This window comes from Chiloscyllium plagiosum, chromosome 5 (assembly GCF_004010195.1).
Source record: "Chiloscyllium plagiosum isolate BGI_BamShark_2017 chromosome 5, ASM401019v2, whole genome shotgun sequence".
Taxonomy (NCBI): Eukaryota; Metazoa; Chordata; class Chondrichthyes; order Orectolobiformes; family Hemiscylliidae; genus Chiloscyllium; species Chiloscyllium plagiosum.
The window spans coordinates 46,663,632-46,690,829 of NC_057714.1; the positions used below are offsets into that span (position 1 = coordinate 46,663,632).

The 27,198-nt window shown below is 40.1% G+C and overlaps 3 protein-coding genes across 15 annotated transcripts in view; 2 read left to right on the forward strand and 1 right to left on the reverse strand.

The window, feature by feature from the left end:
• The window catches only part of bag1 (BCL2 associated athanogene 1), a 28,455-nt gene extending 17,723 nt beyond the window's left edge, over positions 1–10,732 (forward strand). The window contains exon 8 of one of the 2 annotated variants that reach the window (XM_043689979.1): positions 6,546–10,732. The gene's annotated coding sequence lies outside the window, so the exon portion shown is untranslated. The remainder of the gene's footprint in view (positions 1–6,545) is intronic. The other variant, XM_043689980.1, reaches the window with a different exon arrangement.
• fastkd3 (FAST kinase domains 3) lies at positions 964–19,390 on the reverse strand. 7 transcript variants are annotated; one of them, XM_043689976.1, is made up of 7 exons: positions 19,351–19,390; positions 15,486–16,956; positions 11,840–11,925; positions 8,150–8,324; positions 7,436–7,505; positions 1,449–1,563; positions 964–1,234 (listed from the first exon to the last, which is right to left on the reverse strand). In XM_043689976.1, exons 2-7 carry the CDS (start codon positions 16,927–16,929, stop codon positions 1,136–1,138), a joined length of 1,989 nt encoding a protein of 662 aa, XP_043545911.1. In that variant the 5' UTR covers positions 16,930–16,956; positions 19,351–19,390; the 3' UTR covers positions 964–1,135. The 7 variants fall into 7 exon arrangements, with proteins under 7 accessions (XP_043545911.1, XP_043545909.1, XP_043545910.1 ...); XM_043689974.1 differs by lacking the exon at positions 19,351–19,390 and adding an exon at positions 18,562–19,229; XM_043689975.1 differs by lacking the exon at positions 19,351–19,390 and adding an exon at positions 17,673–18,187.
• A 3,586-nt stretch (positions 19,391–22,976) lies between these two features.
• The window catches only part of mtrr (5-methyltetrahydrofolate-homocysteine methyltransferase reductase), a 93,545-nt gene continuing 89,323 nt past the window's right edge, over positions 22,977–27,198 (forward strand). For 5 of the 6 annotated variants that reach the window (XM_043689981.1, XM_043689985.1, XM_043689983.1 and 2 more), the window contains exon 1: positions 22,977–23,203. In XM_043689981.1, the coding sequence (XP_043545916.1) occupies positions 23,004–23,203 (200 nt within the window). In that variant the 5' untranslated portion in view covers positions 22,977–23,003. The remainder of the gene's footprint in view (positions 23,204–27,198) is intronic. The other variant, XM_043689986.1, reaches the window with a different exon arrangement.

Here is a 27,198-nt window from a genome sequence, read left to right on the forward strand (position 1 = left end):
TGCGTGCAATTCTGGTCTCCTTCCTATCAAAAAGATGTTGTGAAACTTGAAAGGATTCAGAAAAGATTTATAAGGATGTTGCCAGATTTGAGCTATTTGAGCTACGGGGATAGGCTGAACAGGCTGGGGCTGTTTTCCCTGGAGCGTCGGAGTCTGAGGGGTGAGGTTTACAAAGTTTATAAAATTATGAGGGGCATGGATAGGAGGGGTGACCTTATAGAGGTTTACAAAATTATGAGGGGCATGGATAGGATAAATAGACAAAGTCTTTTCCCTGGGGTCAGGGAGTCCAGAACTAGAAGGCATAGGTTTAGGGTGAGAGGGGAAAGATATAAAAGAGACCTAAGGGGCGACTTTTTCACGTAGAGGGTGGTACGTGTATGGAATGAGCTGCCAGAGGATGTGGTGGAGGCTGGTACAATTACAACATTTAAGAGGCATTTGGATGGGTATATGAATAGGAAGGGTTTGGAGGGATATGGACCGGGTGCTGGCAGGTGAGTCTAGATTGGGTTGGGATATCTGATCGGAATGGACGAGTTGGACCAAAGGGTCTGTTTCCATGCTGTACATCTCTATGACTCTACTGACATGTATTAGCTTCCAGTTCCAGAGTCCATTGTTGTGTGTGGACTTTGAAAGCACATGCAGTAGCAGGAAGAATTAAAAGGAATGTGAGGAACATACAAGTTCTTTCATGCATGTAGTGTAGCTAATCAGATAGGTCCAAATCTGCCATAGTGCATGCTAAAATCAATCAGCTATATTCATCTTGTGCTACTTCTAACTTACTATATTTGTCCCACTCAAAACCTTTTATTTTTTAAAGTCAAAAGATCCATGAAGTTAGGTATATTAACCTGTGGCCATAAGAATAATATACTTCAAATAAGCGCATTCAAAACTGTATTTGCGTTTTAGTTCCCTTTCTGCAAAAATGAAATGATTAAAACACATGACTAATATTATTTAAGGAGTTTATTTTTATACATTATTTTCAGTAATAGTTTTATTTACATGACTGTAATCAAGATGCTAAATAGTAGGTAAACATTGCTGTAAGGTGGCCACCAATGCAAAATGCTGGCATTGCATTGTGTAAAGTGGAAATTAACTGGCTATGTTTTAGCTTTTTTCACCAAGCAAGTCTGTAGCTGTATGGAAAGATCTTCTTGTGAAGGTATTCTACCATCTCCTTACTGTTCTGTAGCTTGTCAAATTCGTAGAATGGAATCTAGATAAAACAAATTACAGATTTTCACATTATCTTTAGTTTAATAAAAATGTATACATTTATGTGCAGACATTAATTAATTACAAGTTGTCAATATGAAAGCTTTGAAAGTTGGAATTACTGTCAAAGCAATTTATAACCATTTGTCCAAGTATATATCCTAAATACTTATTTCATGAGTAAAATACTTATAACTATCTCAAGCTGTACCCACCTGTACAACATCGTAGCCCAGCAGCCGTAGTTGCCTCTGTTTGATAGTTTCCTTACCGAGTAGATTTTGAGTATTTGCAGAGTACCTTCTCTGGTCATCAATGCAGAGTGCTACTCTGAAAAGGATAACCACAATAAATAACACAGTTGTCTAACAACAAAAAACATATACGGTGCCCGTTACATAAAACCTTCCTGTGATTATGTTTAAGGTGGATAGGGAGGGAGTTCCACAGAATGGGATTAAGTTAGTGGACATTGGGACAAAGAGTAGGATAACACATGGGCACTATTTCAGAACTGGGAATTGTAGGGTGGGACAATAACTGAAATCTTGGGTATGGTATGTGTGGCAAGCAAAGTTTACAATTTAAAAAAAAAGTTGCAGAAATTCAGGATCCGATTACAAGTGCAAATTTTATTTAAAGCTTTACTAAGACTACCCAAGCTACATAGTCGATTACTGATGAGCAATATCAACCAATTTACAAAGCTGTGGGTCATCATGTGACAGTGACTACATCTAACTTCGTGTTTTGGGACAGATTATATTAATTCAGACAGACCTTTATGAAAATTTGTCGCCCTCAAAGCATACAGCATACACACATTCCCCTTTAGAAAAATGTTACATGTTACAGTGTGACTTCATGATTTGGAAGTGCCGGTGTAGGACTGGGGTGTACAAAGTTAAAAATCACACAACGCCAGGTTATAGTTCAATAGGTTTACACTAGCTTTCAGAGTGCTGCTCCTTCACCACCTGATGAACTATAACCGTATTGTGTGATTTTTAAGTGTGATTTTAGACTTTCTAGACATACCTTCTGGCATTGTCTTTGTTGCGAGGTAAATCCGAAAGAAAAAGTTGAGAATATCACCAGAAACCTTTTCTTGCAATCCTCTACCCGACCAAAGCATTTGACTCTGCAAATTGTGGGCTTTTTGGATTGTGCTCCGAAAATTTAATGTACAAGAAATATCATAATCCTATAGTTGTTTCATAACATTGCAAATGATTTCAGTGGGAGATCTGAAACAGATACCTTCCAGATCCAGACCAGGATTAAACAAGGTACTGCAATAGCTCCCATAATATTTACGATCTCCCTTGTATTCATTATTCACCTTGTCATGATCACTTAGATGGAAGCTTTTTAACCTAAGTTGTTTCTGTACCCAAACAAAATGACCACATTAGACACACCTGATCTACAGATGGCAGATGACTGCCAAGTTGTTGCCTGCTCTGCACCAGATTTGCAAGCAACCCATGCTGTTTTCAATTCTGCTTGCCTTTGAATTTGGTTATATCACTTCTCAGCAGCCAAATATTCCATCCACTTCCAATATGTTAGAAAACACAAATGCCATCTAGTGGTGTAACCTCATTTTACACAAAGATCTCCAAATGATATCTACAGGGACAGAGGGGCAGGTCAAGAGGAACACCAAACATATACACTAACACTCAAAATACACGGGGGTGGTGGGGATTGGGAAAGATGGGGAGGCAGAAACAGGAATGCTGAGATTGACAGAGGGCGTCAGCAAGGGGATGGGAGTAACAGCTGCAAAGAAAATTTCAAACCTGACAACAAAGAAACACTCAGTTAACTAGCAGTGAAGAAATCATGAAGACCTTTACATTGAAATGAGTGAATTCAATATCAGTTAGGTGGAGGGAAATAAATATTAGATTGAAGGAGGAAAGTTAAAATATTTTAATTTAAGCTGTACATTTTTCAAATCTTTATCAAAAGGAGTGAGACTACACACAAGCGTCAGTAATTGAATAGGCAATCACTAGCGTATCACAGCTTTTAAAAAAGTCAATATCATGTCAAGTTTAGTTTGTATCCACTGTGCGCAAACAGCATCTTTACACTTTTAATGCATTTCATTTATAAGCTACAGAGTGAGATAGAATTTTTTTGGAATCAATGGAGGAGTAGTAAACTTCTAGGAACACAGGGACAAGAGTAGGTCATTCAGTCCCTCAAGCCCATTCCACCATTCACAGAGACCATAAACAATCTGTGGCCTAACTCCATACAATTCCCTTTGGCCTATATCTTTAATACTTTGGTTTAACAAAAATTCCTCTGTCAGATTTAAAATTCAACAATTGATCCAGCATCCACTGCCATTTGTGGAAGAAATTTCCAAGTCTTTATTGCCCTTTGTGCATAGAGGTGCTTACTAACATCTCTCCTGAACAGTCTCGCGCTAACTGTCGGACAATACCCCTAGTTCTAGAGTTTCCACTGGTTATCTACCTTTCTTTTCCTGTTAAAATGTTTCCTGAAAACTTCGATCAGATCACCCCTTAATATACTAAATTCCAGAGAAAATAGGCCTAATTTATATAATCACTCCTCATAACTTAACCCTTGAAGTCTAGGTATATACACCTACATTGTCCTCCCTCTACGGCCTGGTGCCCACATCAGCTTTTAATACACCAAGTGGAGTCTAACCAGGGTTTTGTCTCACTGCAGCATAACTTGCGTACTCTAGACCTCAAGAAATAAAGGCCAGCATTTCATTAGCTTTCTTGATTATTTTCTGAACCTGTCTGTGCATTTTAAAGACCCAAATCTCTCTTTAAAAACATCCACGGTATTTAATTTCATAACATCTAAAAGTACCCTGATCGATCTTTTTACAGTCCAAAATAGATATCCTCACTTGTTTACACAGTTTTGCTCAGTCACTTAGTCTATCAATATCCTGTTGTAATTTTATGCTATCTACACTGTCTACAACGCTGCCTAATTTTGTGTCATCAGCAAACTATCTGAATCTTTTTTTAAAAATTATTTGACTGGTGTCACTGGATAGGAATTTGATACCCGCCCCCAACTAATCTTGTGGTGGTCTAGCCTGAACTACTATAATCCTTGGGGTGGAGGCAGACTCACAGTGCTGTTGGGAAAGAAGTTCCAGGATCTTGAGCCAGGGAAAGAACAAGAATATAGTTCCTAGTCAGATGATGTCCACCTTGGAGAGGAACCTGCAGTTGGTAGCATTCCCATGCATCTGCTACCCTTGTCCTTTTATGTGATATAGGTTGCGGACTTGGAAGATGCTGTCGAAGCAGCTTGAGTGTGTTGCTGCAGTGTGTCTTGTGTATGGATGTTTAGTGCCAATCAAGTGTGCTACTTTGTCCTGGATAGTGTTGAGTTTCTCAAGTGTTGTTTGAGTTCTATCCTCACCTCACCGCACCTTCAAGTTCACATCCTTTGTCCATGGTTTCTTTGGTTTGGGGGGGGGGGGGAAGAGGAAGAGAGAGAGAGAGAGCAAGGCTGCACTAATGTTGTATCTGGACCTTCCCTGAAGATGTTTCCACATATATAACAGGCTAATGGTATTTCTGTTATTTATCAGCAATGTCTGGTAAATCAACTCTGCATTCTAAATCATTAACTCTGGTTCTCTTTCTTTGGACATTGATCTCGTGAATTTATTTGTTTTATTTCTAGCATTGACTTTGCTTTTAATATTAATCCAGATTTTGCATTAGTCACTCTTATGAAATTACTAACCACTTCATGATGAAAGTGAGTACTGCAGATGCTGGAGATTAGAGTCAAGAAGGGTGGTGCTGGAAAAGCACAGCAGGTCAGGTGGCATCCGAGGAGCAGGAAAACCAATATTTCGGGCAAAAGCCTGATCCCTGAAGGGCCTTTGCCCGAAATGTTGATTTTCCTGCTCTTCAGATGCTGTCTGACCTGCTGTGCTTTTGCAGCACCATTCTCTTGACTCTAACAACTTCTAGCATCTACACATGTAAAAATCCAGAACCTGCAGTTAGTGATTCTACACAGACCCCTAGTCCATACTGCAGTCTCCGCAAACCAATCAATTAAAAGTCACTGAACTGTGAGAAACATTTTATTTTACATTGTTTTCACAATGATACTAACAATCAAGCTGTCTTTTTTTTTAAAATAAGGCCTAACTGGGTTTCAATAGCATAAAATGGTAATAGTTACTGAAAAACAGACATACTACCTCTGAAAACTAGTTATATAATTGAATTATCCAGTCTCTTCACTGAACATTCTGGACAAACTTGCAAATTTCGATATTTCACCTTCTAGCTGAACCTCATGTCTGTCTCAGTTGATTGATTCACTGTCCATGTTTTAACTGAGTGGAAAAATTCAGTGCTTTTTACTCTTGATTTGCTGTGAGAATGCTTGAACATAATTTAGCTTACTTGGTGTTACATGGAAATCTCCTTGACTTGACATGAAAAGTAAATTGACATTGAGAAAAGTAAAATCCTAGTCACAAAAATCACTAGCATTTTGTAAATCAACAATGTTTAAAATTTCACCTGGATGTAGTTCAGGAAAATCAGCCACAGAGGAGATTTAACTCCTTCCTGAATTTTTTTTTGTCTATTTACATTTGAAGTTCCCATTTTCAGTGTGCAGTTCTCTCATCCAATTTATCATTTATGTACTGTGCCATTCTTTGCACACAGTCATGTGAAGAATTTGGCCTTTCATCTTCAATCTAGTTGTATCCTCAGGTATACAGTATCAGCCGTTAGGTAAAGTAGAACACAGTTATATCTGATGTCTTTAGTGAACACTTTCAGTGGATGACCAACTGCCTTCTATTTTGATTATTTTAAGATCATCTACAATTTTGAATTTGTTTATATTCTTAAAGAATTCTAATTTTTGATTACCCTCATTGAGTGGAAAACATCTTTAAACTAGAAATAAAGAGCCAGAGAAGTTAGATTATCTATTCAACGCCGACTAATTTTTGTTTTTATTTTTTATTGAATAACTATTTCCCACTGGTTACCCCTTCTTCTCCTCTTAGCTGTTGTACAGTTTGTTTTATTACTATTGATTCACTTGGCATTGTCAAGTAGAGATTTGACTTGCAATTTGTGGCATGTTTAATAACACAGGTGAGAAAATAGTCCTGCATTACGTTTACATTGATATTCTAGACCAGTTAAACTTATATTAGGTTGGTTGAAATTCCCTTTAAGTGTAATATTTCCAATTTCCTTTCCCCAACTTTATTACCTTAAATCCTCATCCACTGTCCTTTTTTTATCCTTTTAAAGGTCATTTGTACCAATCATCTTCAGCAACAACCTATTGAAATGCCACTAATGCTGATGACACCATCCCCTAAAAAGCTAACTGAAAGGTGAGCTGCAATCAAAATTACAGATCATTACAGACAGTGTAATGAAAAGAAGTACACATGGAGCATTCTCTTCAAAGAAAGAACACATTTATAAAACCACTGAATGAGATCAACTGAAAACTATCTATATAATTTTGCTATGGAATACAAACCCAATACTTTTATTAGCCTATTAAATTTGGTAATTAAAGTAGCGATTCAAGCTGATGTAAATGAATAGCAACACCAGTTGCAAATGCTGGTGTAAGAATGACACTCCAACAATTTAATTCTAAATCAAGGATGAAATGCTCCAGCATTGTTAAAGAGAGAAAACCCATCTCCTGAACACCTATAGACCTAATCAAACTATTGCCATCCAGATCAGTGCATTTGATAAGCAAAGGTTACTCATAAACACTTGAGTTTTTAGTAGTTACAAATGAAGGAGTTCCTAACATTTAAACCTGCATCCATGTTCTACCAAGGCTGTAGTGTAATTCTTGTTGCACCTCAGCACAATGGCATAAATAGCCAAATAATGTGATCAGCTGGAACATTGTATCTTGGATTCAGAAAATGACACACAGACCACCACAATTGATGGAATACATTAAGCTAATAGAAGCTTGCTATATTTCTGTTTTTTTCCCAGTAAAACTCCTATCAATCATTTAGGACAAGACCGTGTCATTTTTTTCTCTGTTCTCTCCACTTGTACCCTGCTGCCATTTTACATACACTTCTACAGTGTTCTGCTATACTCTGACTGTGAAATAAATATTTCTCTGAAGGACAACAGCTTCATTAATTAAATGTTCTCACCTTCGGAATACCTCTTCGCGCTGAGAGGCAGGGAGCACATATCCTTCTTCATCCAATTTAATCTCAACATCTGAAAAAGTGCAGTGGTTTCAGGTTTTATTCAGGGGAAAAACATCTAAGCTTAATTTTGTTTTATAGAGTTGATCAATATATTACCAAAAGACATTGTAATGCAATGGTTTAGAGTTGCATAGCATTTGGGTATATGTTGCCAAGCTCCCACACAATTATCAAAGGAGCTGAGGCTAAAAGCTGTCCCAAACAAGTTTTTTTGGGGGAGGGGCTAATCTTGACATTCTTATAATACTCTAAACTGTGTAAGTATGGTTGCAGAATATGTTAAAAAAAAAAGATAGGGAGAAAACGTCTATCAGTTGAAAAGTCAATATTACACATGTTATATATTAATAATGAAAAAAATTTAGTTCATTGCAAAACAAAATTCAGAAAAGAAAGAAAGCTGACCTTTGGGATTCCTATTTTATTCTGATATGCACCCAAAAATATTCCTTTCTCACCACTTTAGTTTCAAAACTAAATTATTATTCAAGATGCCATTTAGACAAAGACAGGGTAACAGACATTTCTCAAATATTTTTGTATGCTGTCTCCTTTATAATTGCTGGATATATAGAAAATCATACTGCACAAACATACCATTAATAGTCAATGATGTACATCCAGATCACATTAAAAATTAATGAGTGCTTATACCTAATGTATAGCCATATGGTGTCAGCAAACGGGAGGCAAAGTAATTCCTTGCTCCGAGAAGATCAATCAGGGCATTCTTAACTTTGTTGTAGAGATGATCATCCACAAGGCTTTCCACTGAACGCCCTGGTGTAATGAAAGATTTCACTCGATACTTTGAAGGAAGGCTGGGACCCTGTTGAGAAAAATATTTTTTTATGTCAAAGGTGTGCCTGTTTCATACATTAAGTTTCGGGTTACATAAACTGAGGACTATCTAATTCCCAGGACACAATCGCTTTGTGTTATCAATTTGGAAAGAAAGGCGTAAATTATAAATTATCTACATTCCAAAGTGCTTCACAGCCAATTTGGTACTTGATATGGATTTTCTGAAATGTAGATGGGAGTTACTTATTGAAACCCAGCAGAATCCCCATTATATCAGCCCATCAAGATACTGCCTGTGAATTTGAAGATTCTGTTGGACAATCCCCCTATGTTTGGAATCCATGGAAGATATAAATTTTAATCACAAAATTAAGATGGTTCTGCTGAAGTTAAGTAAATAGACAGGAAAAGTTAGGGCTATTAAATGTCTTGTTTAACTAAAGCCACAACTTACTTCATACACTCAAATATACATCTCCTAAATCCAGTACCATCCCAGACCATGACCTGACACCCCCTAACTGCTCTGGACACCTTCTTCAGATTCAAAAATAGCTCCCCACCAATTAAATCAGCAATCTCCCTCCCCCCTCACACCCATACCGACATACTGTAAACACTCAATTACTAACCCTACCTACCGGGCACCCTAACTCCACACTTACCTTACATACTCGCCCTTTGACAGCAGCCATGAAAAAGTGTGTGGTGCTGGACCTTTAAGTTACAGAACTCGGCAACAGTCTTCTGTGAGAAAAGCAGGGTGGTTTGCCTTTCTCTGACTGTTTTATGCTACATGGGATGTGTGAGAACAGAAATTCAGCACAGCATTTCTGAAGAAGACCTAACTGGCATCTACTCTCTGAAATCCTAAGCTTTTTCATTTTGTAAAATTAGGAGTGGAGTGACAATATGTTCGAGATTACCACTCCTCAGAAAGTCTGGCCCACAGTCATTGTTCTAACAAAGGAAATGCAATAACTAATTTACACACAGCAAGGTCCCACAAATATTAACAAGTAATAAAGACCTGAGTTTTCTGTTGTTTCAAGATGCTTAATGGTTAGAACATAGGGGACAATTTCCTTGCTTCTCTTTGAAACAAGGAGACACTGCCTGAAATTTTTACATCCACCTGAAAAGGCAGATGGGACCTCGTGGAGTATTCTGTGTAGTTCTGATCATATTATCTGAAAAGAACATAGAGGCATGGGAGGAGGTGCAGAAAACACTTGAAAGTAATATTTTAGATGTGAGATAACAGCTTGGGGAAAGGGTAAACATTGATTTTTTTTCTCTCCTGAAAAGTTACAGCTGAGGGACAACTTAATAGTTTTTTTAAAAAAATCAGGGTTTTCTAGATTAGGTATAGACACAATGTTTTCACTTTTGAGGAAGAACTAAAACTAGAGACCATCGATACTAAATAAAGTTACCAAAAAGTCAAATGCGGAATTCAAAAGAAACATTGTTACCCAGAAATTGTTGGGAATATAGAACTTGATCCTCCAGGGAAGCAAAGAATATCGTTGCACTCAGAATTGAGCTAACAAGTGGCAAGTACCAGGCAATAACCATCTCCAGTGAAGGAATCTAACCATTGCTCCTGATGTTCAATTGCATGACCATTCTTAAATCCCCACTTTCACAGTTGACCTCCTGGCTTCTCAATACTTGTCAACAATCTAAAAGGCATAAGTTAGGAGTATGATGGAACACTCTCCACTTGCCTGGATGGTGCATTTCCAACAACACTCAACAACCTTCACACCATCCAGGATAAAGCAGCCTGCTTAATTGGCACCCTACCCACCATCTTTAACATTAACTCCTTTCACCATTGACAAAGTGCACTACAGGTACTTGCAGGTTTCCTCCAAACCCATACAATCTCGACTTGGAATGCTATTCCTCACAAGCAGTAATTGTTTAATGCAACTGAGAAAGATTTTAGAGGAGGCTAGCTGTTTCATAAAAGCTGATATTGAGCTAGCAATTAGATGCTTAGGAGCACTGTTGGGACAAGAGATTGAACTACAAAGACATCAGTAATCATTTAGACAGTCCAAGTCCAAGAGAAGCTTTAAGGACATTCTAAGGTTAGACTTTTGAAAGTCAAGAATTGGAATTCCTTGCAAAAGAGACAGAGTTTTAGTGGGATTTAGTGATCCACAGTTCACTAACATCTGAGCTGGATTTATCTTAACTGCATTGGCCATTCAAAGTCTAGTCTGTGGGATATTTGAACACAATTTGTCTGCTAACTCAAACTTACCTTATGTTAATCCTGAATAATAAAGTTTAAGTTGTATATACCGATATATTGTTTAGAACCATCAATTTACCAGTTTATTATACTTATTTAATCATTATTGTTTGTGTTGGTTTTGGTTAAATTATATAATAAAGATTTTATTTGTCACATCAATTCAACCCTGAGATCCTGTCACTTATTTTCTTATCCTTGGTTCCATTATTCTTTAAAACATTATGGTCTATCAAGCTAGATCCTAATAAAGATCCAGCTTTTTCAGTATTCTCATAACTGGGATCATAACATGAGATAAGAAACAACTCATACTCTGGTGTCTCACTCCTACAGATGGTAAATTACATTTAGAGGTTTTAAATATTTTGTCTTCTTACTTTTCCTTTATTGGAAAATTCATTTCCCTTCTCTTTCTCAATCCAATCTTTTCTGCCCTCTTTTTAATCTCTATTTAATTTGACTATCATTCACTCTAGTTATTTCTCCATTGTCGTTGTTACATTCTCTTCCCTCAAATTTAATTCGTCTTGGAAGTAAACGGTTATATACATTGTTCATCAAAATCTAAAATACCTCTTTGATCTCAGTACACCTATCAACTCAGACAACTAACAATTTGCAGGAAATCAAACTCAAGCAAGATGTCCTGGTTCAGAAAATTCCAATGCAACACCATTGTATAGTTCAGCAGAAGGCCATTACTTCTCCCAGAAATGGTCTGACTGAACCAAAGTTTTGACGTCTATATTACAACTTTAAATCAGAAACCTAACAGTGTCCATGTGCCCTGGTGTATTTAATATCCTCCCTCTGATTCACTCAAAGCCTAAAGTTGATTCACCATATCACAGAATCATAGACCATTTGAATGCTGCAGAAAAATCCATCATCAAATGAGCATTATTACCTACTGGCAATTGCCTGTTTGTTCACCATACCCATGCACATTGATTACTTGGATAGAAATATTCAAGAGTCGAAAAAGTGTGGCGCTGGAAAAGCCTCCCGAATGCTTCAATTGAACCTGCTTCCACATTTCCTGGCTGTGAATTCCAGACCCAAACCACTCATTCTGTGAGAATGTTTTTATTGCATCATATATGTTCCTTTTCCAAATAACTTCAAATCTGTACCGTCTAGTCTGTGATCCCTTAGTGAGCAGGAGTAGTTTCTCCCCATCTACTTTACGTATTTAAAAACCTTAACCATGTGCAGTATAGAGGAAACATAATCTGTAAAGAGACAAAGTGAATAGTTAAAAAACTTCATACCTCATAGGTTCGGCACTCCAGTTTCATAGTCATGAAGAGCTGAGTCAACTGGGCAAGGACAAACTTGTCAAAACCTGTTCCTTCTGCTATTAGAATATAGGGACAAAATATGAAAAATAAAATGTATGATGCTAACTGGAGCTAGGGATCACCACCAGCACCACTTTTTAATACCGAAAGAACCTTACAACCATGTACCAATTTAAGACAGTTGGCTTATCGGAGAAGGAAGAGAAACGTTGCGTTTGCTGTTTTCTACTGGACTTGTGTTAATATGCATTGCCCGTGCAAGGATTTTAACTGAAAACAAAATCTGAATCATTAGTCAAGTTTTGGTTCAAACATGAAGTATGAAGAGTTGGGTGATATTCTGGAGACTTGCTTATGTTCATAAGACCATATCAGAATATGAATGAGGCCTAAGCAGAGGGAGAAATAAAATGATGTTTTGATTTGGAAAGCTCTTCATGCCAATCCTGCTCTTACAGAAAGAGGCTGGTAGTTGCTTGTTAAGTCCATGCTACAGACATAATGAATTACTAATGATTAGATATTGGGAAGATGTAGAGAAGGTCATTAGGACAGAGAAAAATGTGAAGGCTACCTGTACCTTGATTGCGAGAGGCAGAAAGAGAGTGAGAAGCTGTTTGGTGGACAAAGTCACATTCAAGAACAGAGAGTGAAAGCAGGGTGGTGCTGAAAGGGCAGTAAGAGACTCAAATGCAGCTTTAAAGAAATTACTGGCAGTTTAATCGAGACACAAGTAACTGTGTTGCCTGCCACAATAATCACAGAGTTAATATAGCTTAAGCAGTGACTATGGGTGTCAGTAATGGAGGAAGTGAATGTTTGAGATTGTGGGTGCAATGCTAATCAACCTGACTGTTCTGTTCTTGAATGTTCAAACAGTGCTGAACAACTATCACAGACAAATTGTTGCTATGGACAAAATAAAACAGTAAAGTTAGCAAAGAAAACTGCTAAATCAATTCATGAATGGTTGTTACCCAATCAGGAAAGATTGATCCTTGAAGAGACTGGGTCTCCTTTCCCTAGATAAGAGTAAGTAAAAGGAGACCGACTGAGGGCATGAAGGGTTTAATATGGGAGATGTACAGAGAATGTTTCTATTGGCTGTGAGACTAGTTCTAAGAGGACAGTGACTAAAATCCAAAAAGGAATTTAGGAGACACCTCTTTACCCAGAGAATCATTAGAATCTGTTGAGATAAATCACACAACAAGCTTAGAGGCAAAACTGGAAGGAGGGAAAATGAATAAAATGATGTATCGATGGGAGACAGATCAAAAGGAGTGGGAGGCAATTTTTAGGGCACATAAGCAGCAGCATTGACTTACTGGGCCAACAGCTTGTTTCTGGGCTGTCCATTTAATGTATGCATGGGGAAGAATACTCGAGCTCCTTTACATTTCTTCCTCTCTTGCTGAATCATTAACTACTCGCTGGGCTATAGTTTCACAGATGCTCTCTTAACTATCATTTATATGCAAGCCTAAGGAGCAAATCTTAGTCTATTAAACAATTGTACGATCACTGTCTTTTCTAATGTTCAAATCAGACATCCATAAAACAAATTCTGTCCCTCACCTCACCACCCCACTACTCAAGGGTCTATCGAGGAAACTATCCAGGAATGTGGAAATTGCCCCAGTATGCTCTATCCACAAACTCCAACCTGGCCAATTACTGTCCAACCATTTTGTTTCAACCGTTAACAAGTGATGGAAGCTGTCATCAATAGTGCTATTAAGCTGCACTTACTCAATAATATCCTGCTCACTGGTACTCTTATGGGGATCTGCTAGGCCATTCAGTTGCGGACTTAATTACAGACTTGATCTGAACGTGGACAAAAGCACTGAACTCAAGAGGAAAAGCGAGGGTGGCTGTCCTTGATATCAAGACAGCATTTGACTGAGCATGGCATCAAGAAGCCCTAGCAAAACTAGAGTCAATGAGAATCAAGGAGAAAACTCTCCAGAGATTGGAATCAAACCCAGCACAATGATAGGTAGTTGGAGCTGTCAGGGGCCAATCAATTCAGCCTCATCTCCTAATAGTCCATATATCACTAAGCAGTTTGCTAGAGAAACACCATATAACAACGTATGTCTCTTGTTGGTTTATGAGGACTCAGTAAGACTCAACTCCACATCTTCCTTCTATGTCTTTAAGAGCTTTAAACTGAATCCCCAGGCCCTCGAAATGCTGTGGATTGGTTATTTCCCATTGTGAAGTGTTTCATTTCCAATGCATACCACTACCGGTTAGTGTGTAGTATCTAACAAATACTGGCTCTGATAATAAAAAACACAGAAAAAGTGCAATAAAGTTATGTTAAAAAATGATCTATTGTTTTGATGTTTATGGTGTCACCTGAATCTGATAGGTAGATATGGCAACATAATCACTTATAAGAATTTGTGTTCTCTATGAACTTATTATTTCCTGACTCAAAACGGCAACTAATTATTATCAATCTACATGAAACAAACTGTATCAATGTGCTGTTAATTCGTAAAGAAAGTTTTGTGAACCTCCATTGCTAGCTCCTCTTTCTCCAGGAATGGAGAAGTGTACCTCCAACAAGCATATGGAGACTGCTACATTGTTGTGGTTCTGTTCGCCGAGCTGGAAGTTTTTGTTGCAAACGTTTCGTCCCCTGGCTAGGCGACATCATCAATGCTTGGGAGCCTCCTGCGAAGCGCTTCTTTGATGTTTCCTCCCGTGTTTATAGTGCTCTGTCCCTGCCGCTTCCGGTTGTCAGTTTCAGCTGTCCGCTGTAGTGGTTGGTATATTGGGTCCAGGTCGATGTGTTTGTTGATGGAGTTTGTGGATGAATGTCTAGAGGCATGGCATTCATCCACAAACTCCATCAACAAACACATCGACCTGGACCCAATATACCAACCACTACAGCGGACAGCTGAAACTGACAACCGGAAGCGGCAGGGACAGAGCACTATAAACACGGGAGGAAACATCAAAGAAGCGCTTCGCAGGAGGCTCCCAAGCATTGATGATGTCGCCTAGCCAGGGGACGAAACGTTTGCAACAAAAACTTCCAGCTCGGCGAACAGAACCACAACAACGAGCACCCGAGCTACAAATCTTCGTGCAAACTTTGAACTGCTACATTAAAACTCAACCAGCAAATGCATTTCAATAAGTGATGCAGGACTAATTTAATCATACCAGGAAAAACAGAATGAATAGATTAAGTGAATTTGAATAGAGTGGAGTCAGAAGCAGATACATTACAGGGTGAGGGGTGGGGGGCACAGTATTCATTAGAAGATATTTTGGTCAGTATGAAATTACTGTACTGTATCAGCTCAAAGCCCATTGCACATTTATGTTGTTACATCTAAGAAAAACATTAAAAAGAAAAATCCAATTAAACAACTGAATACTGAGTGTTGGAGCCAATTTGAATGTGATTCAATATCTAATAAGTTCAAAGTATCACAGCCCAAAATCCAAACAAATTGTAACTTTAAATTTTAAAAACTCTGAGTTAAGTTACTATTTTCCAATGAAATCAATTATGAAAAGAGCAGTTGCTTCCACATTACAAGAATGGTATACACAGGATGAGAACCGGCATAATTCGAGATGAGCTCACCTTCCAGCTGCTGCAGAAAGTATGGACTAAAGATTTTGGCTACAAAATTCACAGGAAAGCGTCCTATTAATATACAGGAGTGAAGAAGGTTCAACAAAGTACGTGGCTGAAATTGTGAAAATCGTCCTCTTAATAAGTTTTCAATCTTTCGGAAGAGCTGGCCAGCATTTGGTGGCAGATAATTCAACTTGCCAAACGGCATAATTTGTAAGGCAATTTCTTCAGTTGTAAAATTATCTGAATTGTAAACAAAACTCTCAGCGACTGCATCAAATATGGGAAGTGACAGGATTCGCCGTTGGCTGCAGTATTGCATCACTTTACTGATTGCCTCTGGTTTTAAGACAAAGGCTTTTTTGGGGACATTTTGCTCCAAAGTGTCAACAAAAAATCTGTCACTGTGTCCAAAGTACATGAGAGCATTCAGTACCACAATGAGCTCCTGGTCTGAGAATTGAGGAACATGTCTCACTGAATGTTTGCATAGATTAATCACCAAAGGAAGTGCTTGGGTTTGTTTAAGGACAACCATTGCTTTCAGGATGTCATTTTTGGCTTTACGACTCAATTTGGAAACTAAATGAACGGTATGGGTATTCATTTTGTTCAGCAACTGCTGATAATTTCCTCCTTCTCCCATACTAGCCTCCAGCAAATTATAAACCATTACTATCTCTTCAGATGTCCAATTAACAATTTTCATTCTTTGAATTTCATCCATTACTTGCTTAAACATTCTATACCCCGGGCCTTCCAAGTCCAGCAAGGCCTTGCCCAGCAAACACAAGTCTTTAATGGACATCTGTCTGTTATTAAGCCGCATCTGACATTCTGACACCAGTCGCACCATGAGCGTGCTCTGTGGGTCCACATACAGTTGAACGTAAGCATACAGAGCAGTCACCAGTGCTGCACTGCTGAGCCTCAAAGACTCGTGCTCGAACTGGAAGCACAATGCCTTGAAAGCTTCATTCTCCAGTAGGTCCGCAGGGCTTTTCAGACTACTCCCATCTCTTTCAATCTGCGATATTTTAAGCAATGCAGCAGCAGCCATTGTATCCGTAAATGCACCTGAAGAGTTCAGAAGTTTAAAGATGTGCTTCGCAGTTTTATAGTTGTTCAAATGTTTCAAAAACTCCTGCTCATTGGAGGATCCATTCTGCTTGTTGTCCAAATTAAGGTTCTCCCCAGCATCCCCATGGAGACACTCTGTTCCCAAGGTGTCACAAGGCTGGTCTCTGACCAGGTTGTGGTATCCTTTATGTGGAATCTGATGATACCATGCCTTTAGAGGTCCTACTGACAAAGTCTTGTTATATTGTGGATACAGAATTTTGTTAAGGCTTTTGCAGGAACACAGCTGTCGCTTCACGATTTGTAAAACATTGTATGTCAGTAAGTCCGACGAAAGAAAATGAAACACTCTTAGAAGATTTAATGCCATAGCAGCTTCAGCAACGTTACTCGTCGCCTGTCAGAAAAAGACACAAGGTCAGGGATAGCTATAAGTTCCCATTATAGTGAACTATTAATTTTAAAAGCGAAAACTGTAAATTACATTCAGCACTTGCAACAAAAGGTGAAACATACTGCAAACATTTTAAATCTTTCCCACAACCAAGGCTTTTCCAATGAATAGACAAATGTCATAAACGAGAACACTTCCTCACATTGACCTTTTGTAAAATACCCAGTAACCACTATTTATTGGGGGTTAAATCTGACAAACACAGGGCCCCGATGGCTGGCCACTGAGGAATTAGCTGCTTGTGTCTCCCCCTTTTACCTGGCTCAGCCCAGAAAAGGCGCGGCGCTGGGCTGGGGGGGGTCTCCAGGCGGAGTGTCGGGGCCAGATCACCCTCCTGCCCCAGAAAGTGGCAGTGCCTCCCCTCCTGCCCCAGAGAGTGGCAGTGCCCCCCTTCTGCCCCAGAGAGTGGCAGTGCCCCCCTCCTGCCCCAGAGAGTGGCAGTGCCCCCCCTCCTTCCCCAGAGTGGCAGTGCTGGGCTTCAGGCCGCTCCTCCCTATAACCTCCATCCACTCACTCACTCTCTCTCTCCACCTTCCTTTCTTCCTCTGTCTACCCCCTTCTCGCTCTTCTGTCTCCCTTTCCGCTCCTTTCTCTCTCTCTCTCCCCCTTCCTTCCTTCTTTCTTTCTCTCTCTCTCTCCTTTCTCATTCCCTCTCTCACCGTTCCATGTGCAGGAAGTCCTCTGTGGGTCAGGGCGGGCCGACTGCGCACTTTCCCGGAGTTACTGCAAGTTGGTTCTGTGAAGGGCCTTTGGTTCTTGGCAGTAACCACATTGTCAGAATAATCAGATGGGCTTCTCTTAACACTCACGCCGTTATCATGTTTTTACAGTTCCCATGTATGAGGGATTTGTATTTGCATTGTTAAATTCATGTCACTTAAGTCAAAGTATGATAACAGCAGAGCTTTAATATTCCTGCCAGGAGCTGTGGACCAAGACCAATGTAAGGATATTGTGGGTTCTCCTACTTTTGATAAGAGCATTAAATTAATTTGGCATGGGTTGTGGAGAAAATGAAGAGAATGCCTCAGAAGCTAGCCCTCCTATTTGCTAACAACTTCAATGCCTTACAGAATGTGGTGGTGAGATGTCCTTGATCTGCTGCAGAATATAGGGTGGTAGGCACACACACAATACTGTTAGGAAGGGAGGTCTAGGGGGGATTTTGACCCATCAGTCTACTCTTGATCATTAATAAAGTGATGGAAGGAGTCATTGATGTGCAATCAAGCAGTACCTATCAGTAATAATCCCTGACCCAGAGAGTGGTAGTGCCCCCCTCCTGCCCCAGAGAGTAGTAGTGCCCCACACCTGCCCCAGAGAGTGGCAGTGCCCCCTCTCCCCCCAGACACACCGGAGCCTGGGCTTCAGGCCGCTCCTCCCTATAACCTCCATCCACTCACTCACTCTCTCTCTCCACCTTCCTTTCTTCCTCTGTCTACCCCCTTCTCGCTCTTCTGTCTCCCTTTCCGCTCCTTTCTCTCTCTCTCTCCCCCTTCCTTCCTTCTTTCTTTCTCTCTCTCTCTCCTTTCTCATTCCCTCTCTCACCGTTCCATGTGCAGGAAGTCCTCTGTGGGTCAGGGCGGGCCGACTGCGCACTTTCCCGGAGTTACTGCAAGTTGGTTCTGTGAAGGGCCTTTGGTTCTTGGCAGTAACCACATTGTCAGAATAATCAGATGGGCTTCTCTTAACACTCACGCCGTTATCATGTTTTTACAGTTCCCATGTATGAGGGATTTGTATTTGCATTGTTAAATTCATGTCACTTAAGTCAAAGTATGATAACAGCAGAGCTTTAATATTCCTGCCAGGAGCTGTGGACCAAGACCAATGTAAGGATATTGTGGGTTCTCCTACTTTTGATAAGAGCATTAAATTAATTTGGCATGGGTTGTGGAGAAAATGAAGAGAATGCCTCAGAAGCTAGCCCTCCTATTTGCTAACAACTTCAATGCCTTACAGAATGTGGTGGTGAGATGTCCTTGATCTGCTGCAGAATATAGGGTGGTAGGCACACACACAATACTGTTAGGAAGGGAGGTCTAGGGGGGATTTTGACCCATCAGTCTACTCTTGATCATTAATAAAGTGATGGAAGGAGTCATTGATGTGCAATCAAGCAGTACCTATCAGTAATAATCTGCTCACTGATGCCCAGTTTGGGTTTTGCCATGGCTACTCAGGTCCTGAGCTCATTACAGCCTTAATTCAAATATGGTTAAAAGAGCTGAATTTCAGAGATGAGGTGGAAGTGCCTGGCCTTGACATCAAGGGCATCATTTGACCAAGGAGCGTTAGCAAAGCTTGGGTCAATGGAATCAGGAGAAAGAGTCATACCCCAGCACAAAGGAAGATGTTTATTGGAGGTCAGTCATCTCAGGGCTCGGACATCGTTGCAGGAGTTCCTCAGGGGAGTGTCCAAGGCCCAACCATCTTCAGTTGCTTCATCAATGACTGTGCCTTCAAGATTAGAAGTGAAGATGATTGCTAATGATTACAAAATGTTAAGTACATTTGTGACTCCTTAGATACTGAAATAGTCATTACCAATGGAAGCAAGATCTGGACAATATCCAAGTTTCTGCTGGTAAATGGCAAGTAACATTTGCATAACTCAAGTGCCAGGAACAACCATCCTAAAAAAGAGAAAATTTAACCATTAGCCTTTGACATTTAATGGCATTACTGCTGCCAAATCTCTACTGTAAAATATTAGGATGATCACTTTGGTAAGTTACTGGTCAGGCGGAACTTGGTACTGCAGATGCTGGAGCCTGATGAAGGGCTTTTGCCCGAAACGTTGATTTTCCTGCTCCTCAGTTGCTGCCTGACCTGCTGTGCTTTTCCAGCACCACACTAATTTCGACTCTTAGTTACTGGTCAGCAGCCATGGAATAATACTAGTTTCTGTCTTCATGAGAAGAATGTAACAAGTTTCAAAGATAGCTAACCAAAGAAACATGTGTACCTGAAAAGTCATAACAATCAACAATGGGAGTTTCAAATCACAAACCACGAATTGCCTTTCGCCAGTTTTATTAAAGATAAGGGTATATCTAGTTTAAGGTTCTAGTCAGAAATTCATGTGACTCTGGTCAGCTATGATAAGTAAACCCACATCACACATTTATGCGCTGAGCTGATAAAAACATATCTAAAAGCACAACCATTTTAAAAGGACATCGTGTTCAAGTTCTTACTTTACCAGATCATAGTTTGGTGTTTGCTAGATGTGAATTATTTATGCAAAAATATATTAACAACAATGCATTATGTTAGAATTGTAAGTAGCTCATTTTTGAAATTTTATTTACAATATCATGAATCAAAGAAGTACAGAAAATGAAATAATATGGATCTATATATACAATTATCTTTTATAAAGATCCTTACAATCCCATGGCAGTGAAATTAGTAAATTAAACACTATAGAAAGTTATCCATTTAAACACAACAGAGCAGATACTTAACAGTTAAGGATAATTTCAATCATGAGATTTATATCCTTGCTTTGCCAGTCAACACCTTCAGGCCATAAAGGGAAGATTTTAAAATACTAAATTTGAATTGGTGAATTGTTCTTATAAGTGATTTACATATTTGTAACATTTTGTTTTATATTCCTTTTTTTGTCTGTTTATTCAATCTCTTCACTATCACTCTACATTTTTCTGATGTAAGTACTTTCATAGCAATTTTCTATTTCCTTCTCAGTTATTCCTCTGTTTGTCTATCCTTAAATTTACTTAATAAAGGAGATAGGCTATTGGTCTCATCCTTCACCAAGGATCCAGATGTTCAATTACCTCCTTGCATTGCAATCAGCTTGACTTTGCTATAGTTAATTCCAAAGAACGAAGGCAAAGAGTATGCTGCCCCGCTGTGATGTGGTTAGGAGCTGAGTGACCTGGCAAAATCCAAATTGAATTTCTGAAGAAGAGTCACGGTGGAGTCAAAGTATTAACTCTTTTCTCCATCCATAAAGCGCCAGAGACCCGGGTTCAATTCCCGCCTCAGGCGACTCTCTGTGTGGAGTTTGCACATTCTCCCCGTGTCTGCGTGGGTATCCTCCGGATGCACCGGTTTCCTCCCACAATCCAAAAAAATGGGCAGGTTAGGTGAATTGGCCATGCTAAATTGCCCGTAGTGTTAGGTGAAGGGGTAAATGTAGGGGAATGGGTCTGGGTGGGTTGCGCTTCAGCGGGTCAGTGTGGACTTGTTGGGCTGAAGGGTCTGTTTCCACACTGTAAGTAATCTAATCTAATCTAATCTAATCATAAATGCTGCCCAACCAGCTGATTTTCTCCAACACTGTTTCTATTTAAAATTTCCAACATCTTAACAATACTTTTATTGAAGTGTATTTCCCTATGTTCATTACTTTGTCTTTATGTAAAATTTTGTATGCCATAGTCCATACCCATACTTGTCTTACTTACCAGTTTGTCTAATCTGGCTACATTGAGTTGCAGCTCCATAATTCCACAGCCCAATTTAGTTACTTAATGCAAGAAAAATCAAATGACTTAAATGAGTGATATTATCAAGTCAGACAGAGGTCAGAAGTCACTCAATACTAGGTTATAGTCTAACAGGTAAATTTGGAATCACAAACTTTCTAAGAACTGCCCTGTTGTCAGGTGATGAAGAGGCAGCACTTGAAAAGCTTGTGATTCCAAATAAACCTGTTGGATTATAACCTGGTGTTGTGGGACCTCTGACCTTTTCCACCCCAATCCAACACCAGCATCTCCACATCAAGTCAGATAGAAAATTGGCAAATGGGGTCTTGTGGTGCAGTCAGTGGTGTCCCTATCTCTGCGCCAGAATGGGGAGGTGTTGGCTTTAGACCAAGATGACAAAGTCAGACGTCACAGGGCACCAGGTTATAATCCAGCAAGTTTATTTGAAATCACAAGCTTTCTCAGCACAAGCCCACTCACCCGACAAAGGAACAGGGCTCCAAAAGCTTGGGATTTCCAAATAAACCTGTAGGACTACAACCTGGTGTCACCTGACTTCTGACTCTCGGCCAAAAGTTCTGGGGTCAAGACCCGCTTGCCTCAGAGGTGTGTCATAACATGCCTGAACAGGTTGATTGAAAATAACAAACATTGGTGGCCAAGTTGCCCGAAAGTAAAATTTATTTTAGTACTCTTTGGAGATCTCCTTTGTGATAGATTGAATAGGGCTGAGCAAAAGTGAGGACTGCAGATGCTGGAGATTAGAGTTGAGCGTGTGTGGTGCTGGAAAAAGCACAGCAGGTCAGGCAGCATCTGAGGAGCAGGAGAATCGACGTTTCGGGCAAATGCCCTTCATCGGGAAGGATGAAAGGCTGATGAAGGTCTTTTGCCCAAAACGTCGCTTCTCCTGCTCCTGGGATGCTTTTCCAGCACCACACTCTCGAATAGGGCTGAGGTTCTGTCAGAGCAGGAGCGCGGTTATTGGACATCTGGAAGGATGAGACCAATAGTTTATCTCTTTAATTAAGTAAATTTAAGGATAGACAAACAGAGGAGCAAGTGAGAAGGAAACAGAAAATTATTATCAAAGTCCTTTGTTGGTCAGAGTATTGAGTACAGGAGTTGAAGATATAAAAGAGACCTAAGGGGCAACTTTATCACGCAGAGGGTGGTACGTGTATGGAATGAGCTGCCAGAGGTGGAGGCTGGTACAATTACAACATTTAAGAGGCATTTGGATGGGTATATGAATAGGAAGGGTTTGGAGGGATATGGGCCGGGTGCTGGCAGGTGGGACTAGATTGGGTTGGGATATCTGGTCGGCATGGACGTGTTGGACCGAAAGGTCTGTTTCCATGCTGTACATCTCTATAACTCTACTGACATCACCATCGCCCCCTCCAGGGCCTTCGTCCCGCCCATTTCACCCGGATTGCATTCATTGGATAATCGTGCCCGAGGCCACATGATGATTGGGTAGTTCGGCTGTCAATCCGGCGGGTTGGGTTTTGTTCTGCGCTTGCGCTGATGTTGCCAATGAGTGGAACGCTGAAAGTATCGAGTTGGAGTTGGATACTTGTCGGAATCACTGAGAAAGTGGGATCGGTTCGCACAGCACATTTCCCTCGATTCAGGGCTATTCATGACCGTCTTGTAATTTGTCCCCGACGGGTATTTCTTACTGTGGCACTTAGAAAAAGGACAATTATCACCCCCAGTCCTCCTACGTAAGTAACGTATGTTGTTTTTGTTCTGCCCTGTGGATTGTAGTTCGTGTATCGCTCTAGAGGTCCCTAATTATTTTACAGTATCTACTTGTAACAAATAATCTGATCATTTAAATCCCACGTGCTGCTCTTTCGGTTTGCGCCATCTTCAGTTTTTCACAAAATAAAAGTGCCATAGCGCACCGGTGCCCTTTAAATCAGTGGAAAATTTAGAGGAACAGTCCCCAGTCTTTGCACTTTAGTCTGGAATGGAGTGAGGGTGATTGGAAAGCCAAAATAAAAATTATAGTTTTCTTTTGGAGGGTGTACAATATGTTTAGATATATTGCCGTTCTTGTGAACCAATTTTGGGAAGGGGGAATGAAGTACTAGTTTGTCCGAAGGTACGGAAACAGGCCATTCAATGCAAACAGATCATGCTGGCGAATATGCTCCCTTCAGTGCCAATCCCACAGGTAACACTTGCAGCTTTTATCAGGAAAAAAGACTTCCTTCAGTTTTCAGTAGACATTTCTTGGTGATAGTTTTCTGTTGATGGCATCTGCTTTTTCTCTGTCCACTCTATCGTTTTCTAATTTTAAAGACCTATTTTGGCTCACCACTTATCTTTTTTATCGGAGCTTTTCTGGGATATGGATGTATGAATTAGAAGTGGACATGGGCTACTTGGTCCTTTCAGCCTCTTCTGCCATTAAGCTTGATCATGACCAATGTGGTTTTAACTTTAGCTTGACATTTTTGCCTACTCCTGATAATCTTTCGGCATTTGCTTAACTAGAATCTCTGCTTTAAACATACTTGCCTGCAAATTTATTGACAACTTTTACAATCTACAGATATCCTCCTATCAACCAGGTGGCCAGTTTTTGTAATAATTCCCAATAATTCCTTCTGACTTTATGTCCAAATTATTAATCTACATTTCAAAGAAAAGCAGGAACTGAGTACGAAGCCCTGTGGAACCTCACTAGAGTCACCCTTAGCATCACAAAAGTATCTATTGATAATTGTTCTCTGTTTCTTGCCACTGATTTTTACTTTATCCATATGCTTTTAAACCTTGTTTAAAAACCTTGCTAAAATCCATGTAGACAATGTCAATGCCGCCTTCATTAATTCTCCTTGCTACTTTCTGAAACAATACCAGCATATTAATCAGACAAAATCTTCATGATCTCCACTTAACAAATCTGTGCTGCCTTTCATTGGAAACATGTTTGCTCTGAACCACTTGAATCTTCCACCTTGAATGTTTTCACTGTTCTGACACTGATTTACCTTCAAACCCGTTTGTTTCCAACCCATTCTGCTAAATCACTCCTTAGATTTGTAAGACTGGCCTTGCCAATGTTTAAGAATTCTAACTTTGGTTCTATATTTGTCATTTCCCATAATTATGCTCAAATTTTAACTGAATATTAGTCATTACTGCTAAAATGTTCTCCTGCTGCCACTATTTCCACCTGTTAACTTAAGTTCTTAAAATTAACCCCAGAACTGCAACGATTGTTGGACTTGTCACATATTTGCCAAGTTATCTTTTCTGAATGCACCTCAATAACTCTGCTTCCTCAATTTCTTTCTGATAAGCTGCTGCAACTTAATATTGGGATTATTTGATTAAATTTATGAGAAAATGTCACACACCAAAAAAAGAGTTGCTGGACAGATCAATTGGTCTTGACAGTAGAATTTCTGGTATTATATTATATATGTGCCTCAGGAGCAAGTGGAACTTGACCCCAGGCAGCCTTGGCTCATGGGAGGGATACAACCACTGCAACACAAGAGAATTGCTTTCCAATAAGTTATGATATTCTACAATCATAATTATATCAGAGAGTTTTGAGAAGATTTGTAGCTCAGGTTGAGCCTCTGTATATAGCTCAGCTGGAAGGTTCATTTTCAGATGTTTGGTCACCATACTAGATAACATCTTCAGTGAGCCTCCTGATGAAGGACTGGTGATGTAGCCAGCTTTCTGTTTATATGTTTGGGTTTCCTTGGGTTGGTGATGTCATTATCTGTGGTGACATCATTTTCTATGGTGATGACATTTCTGGTTCTTTTTCTCAGGGGGTGGTAAATGGGATCCAAGTCAATGTGTTTGTTGATAGAGTTCTGGTTGGAATGCCATGCTTCTAGGAATTCTTGTGCGAGTCTCTGTTTGGCTTGTCTTGGGGTGGATGTGTTGTCCCAGTCATAGACTCATAGACTCAATTACAGCACAGAAACAGACCCTTCAGTCCAACCTGTCCATGCCGACCAGATATCTCAGCCCAATCTAGTCCCACCTGCCAGCATCCGGCCCATATCCCTCCAAACCCTTCCTATTCATATACCCATCCAAAATGTCTTTTAAATGTTGCAATTGTACCAGCCTCCACCACATCCTCTGGCAGCTCATTCCATACACGTACCACCCTCTGCGTGAAAAAGTTGCCCCTTAGGTCTCTTTTATATCTCACCCTAAACCTATGCCCTCTAATTCTGGACTCCCCCATCCCAGGGAAAAGACTTTGTCTATTTATCCTATCCATGTCCCTCATAATTTTGTAAACCTCTATAAGGTCACCCCTCAACCTCCGATGCTCCATGGAAAACAGTCCCAGCCTGTTCAGCATCTCCCGTTAGCTCAAACCCTCCAACCCTAGCAAATCCTTGTAAATCTTTTCTGAACCCTTTCAAGCTTCACATCACCTTTCCGATAGGAAGGAGACCAGAATTGCACACAATATTCCATAAGTGGTCTAACCAATGTCCTGTACAGCCGCAACATGACTTGCCAACTCCTGTACTCAGTACTCTGACCAATAAAGGAAAGCATACGTAACACCTTCTTCACTATCCTATCTACCTGTGACTCCACTTTCAAGGAGCTATGAACCTGCGCTCCATGGTCCCTTTGTTCACCAATATTCCCCAGGACCTTACTATTAAGTCTATAATTCCTACCAAGATTTGCTTTCCCAAAATGCAGCACCTCTCATTTATCTGAATTGAACTCCATTTGCCACTTCTCAGTCCATTGGCCCACCTGATCAAGATCCCATTGTAATCTGAGGTAACTTCTTCGCTGTCCACTACACCTCCAATTTTGGTGTCATCTGCAAACTTACTAACTATACCTCTTATGCTCACATCCAAATCATTTATGTAAATGACAAAACGTAGTGGACCCAGCATCGATCCTTGTGGCATTCCACTGGTCACAGGTCTCCAGTCTGAAAAACAACCCTCTATCACCACCCTCTGTCTTCTACCTTTTGAGCCAGTTCTGTATCCAAATGGCCAGTTCTCCCTGAATTCCGTGAGATCTAACCTTGCTCACCAGTCTCCCATGGGGAATCTTGTCAAACGCCTTACAGAAGTCCATATAGATCACATCTACTGCTCTGCCCTCATCAATCTCTTTGTTACTTCTTCAAAAGACTCCATCAAGTTTGTGAGACATGATTTCCCACGAACAAAGCCATGTTGACTATCTCTAATTAGACCTTGCCTTTCCAAATACATGTACATCCTGTCCCTCAGGAGTCCCTCCAACAACTTGGCCACTATCGATGTCAGGCTCACTGGTCTATAGTTCCCTGGCTTGTCGTTTCCACCCTTCTTAAACAGTAACACCATGTTAGCCAATCTTCAGTCTTCTGGCACCTCACCTGTGAATATCGATGATACAAATATCTCAGCAAGAGACCCAGCAATCACTTCTCTAGCTTCCCACAGAGTTCTCAGGTACACCTGATCAGGTCCTGGGGATTTATCCACCTTTATCCATTTCAAGACATCCAGCACTTCCTCCTCTGTAATCTGGACGTCACCATCTATTTCCTTTCATTCTATATCTTCCATGTCCTTTTCCACAGTAAATACTGATGCAAAATACTCATTTAGTATCTCTCCCATTTTCTGCGGCTTCACAGAAAAGCAACTTTGCTGATCTTTGAGGGGCCCTATTCTCTCCCTAGTTACCCTTTTGTCCTTAATGTATT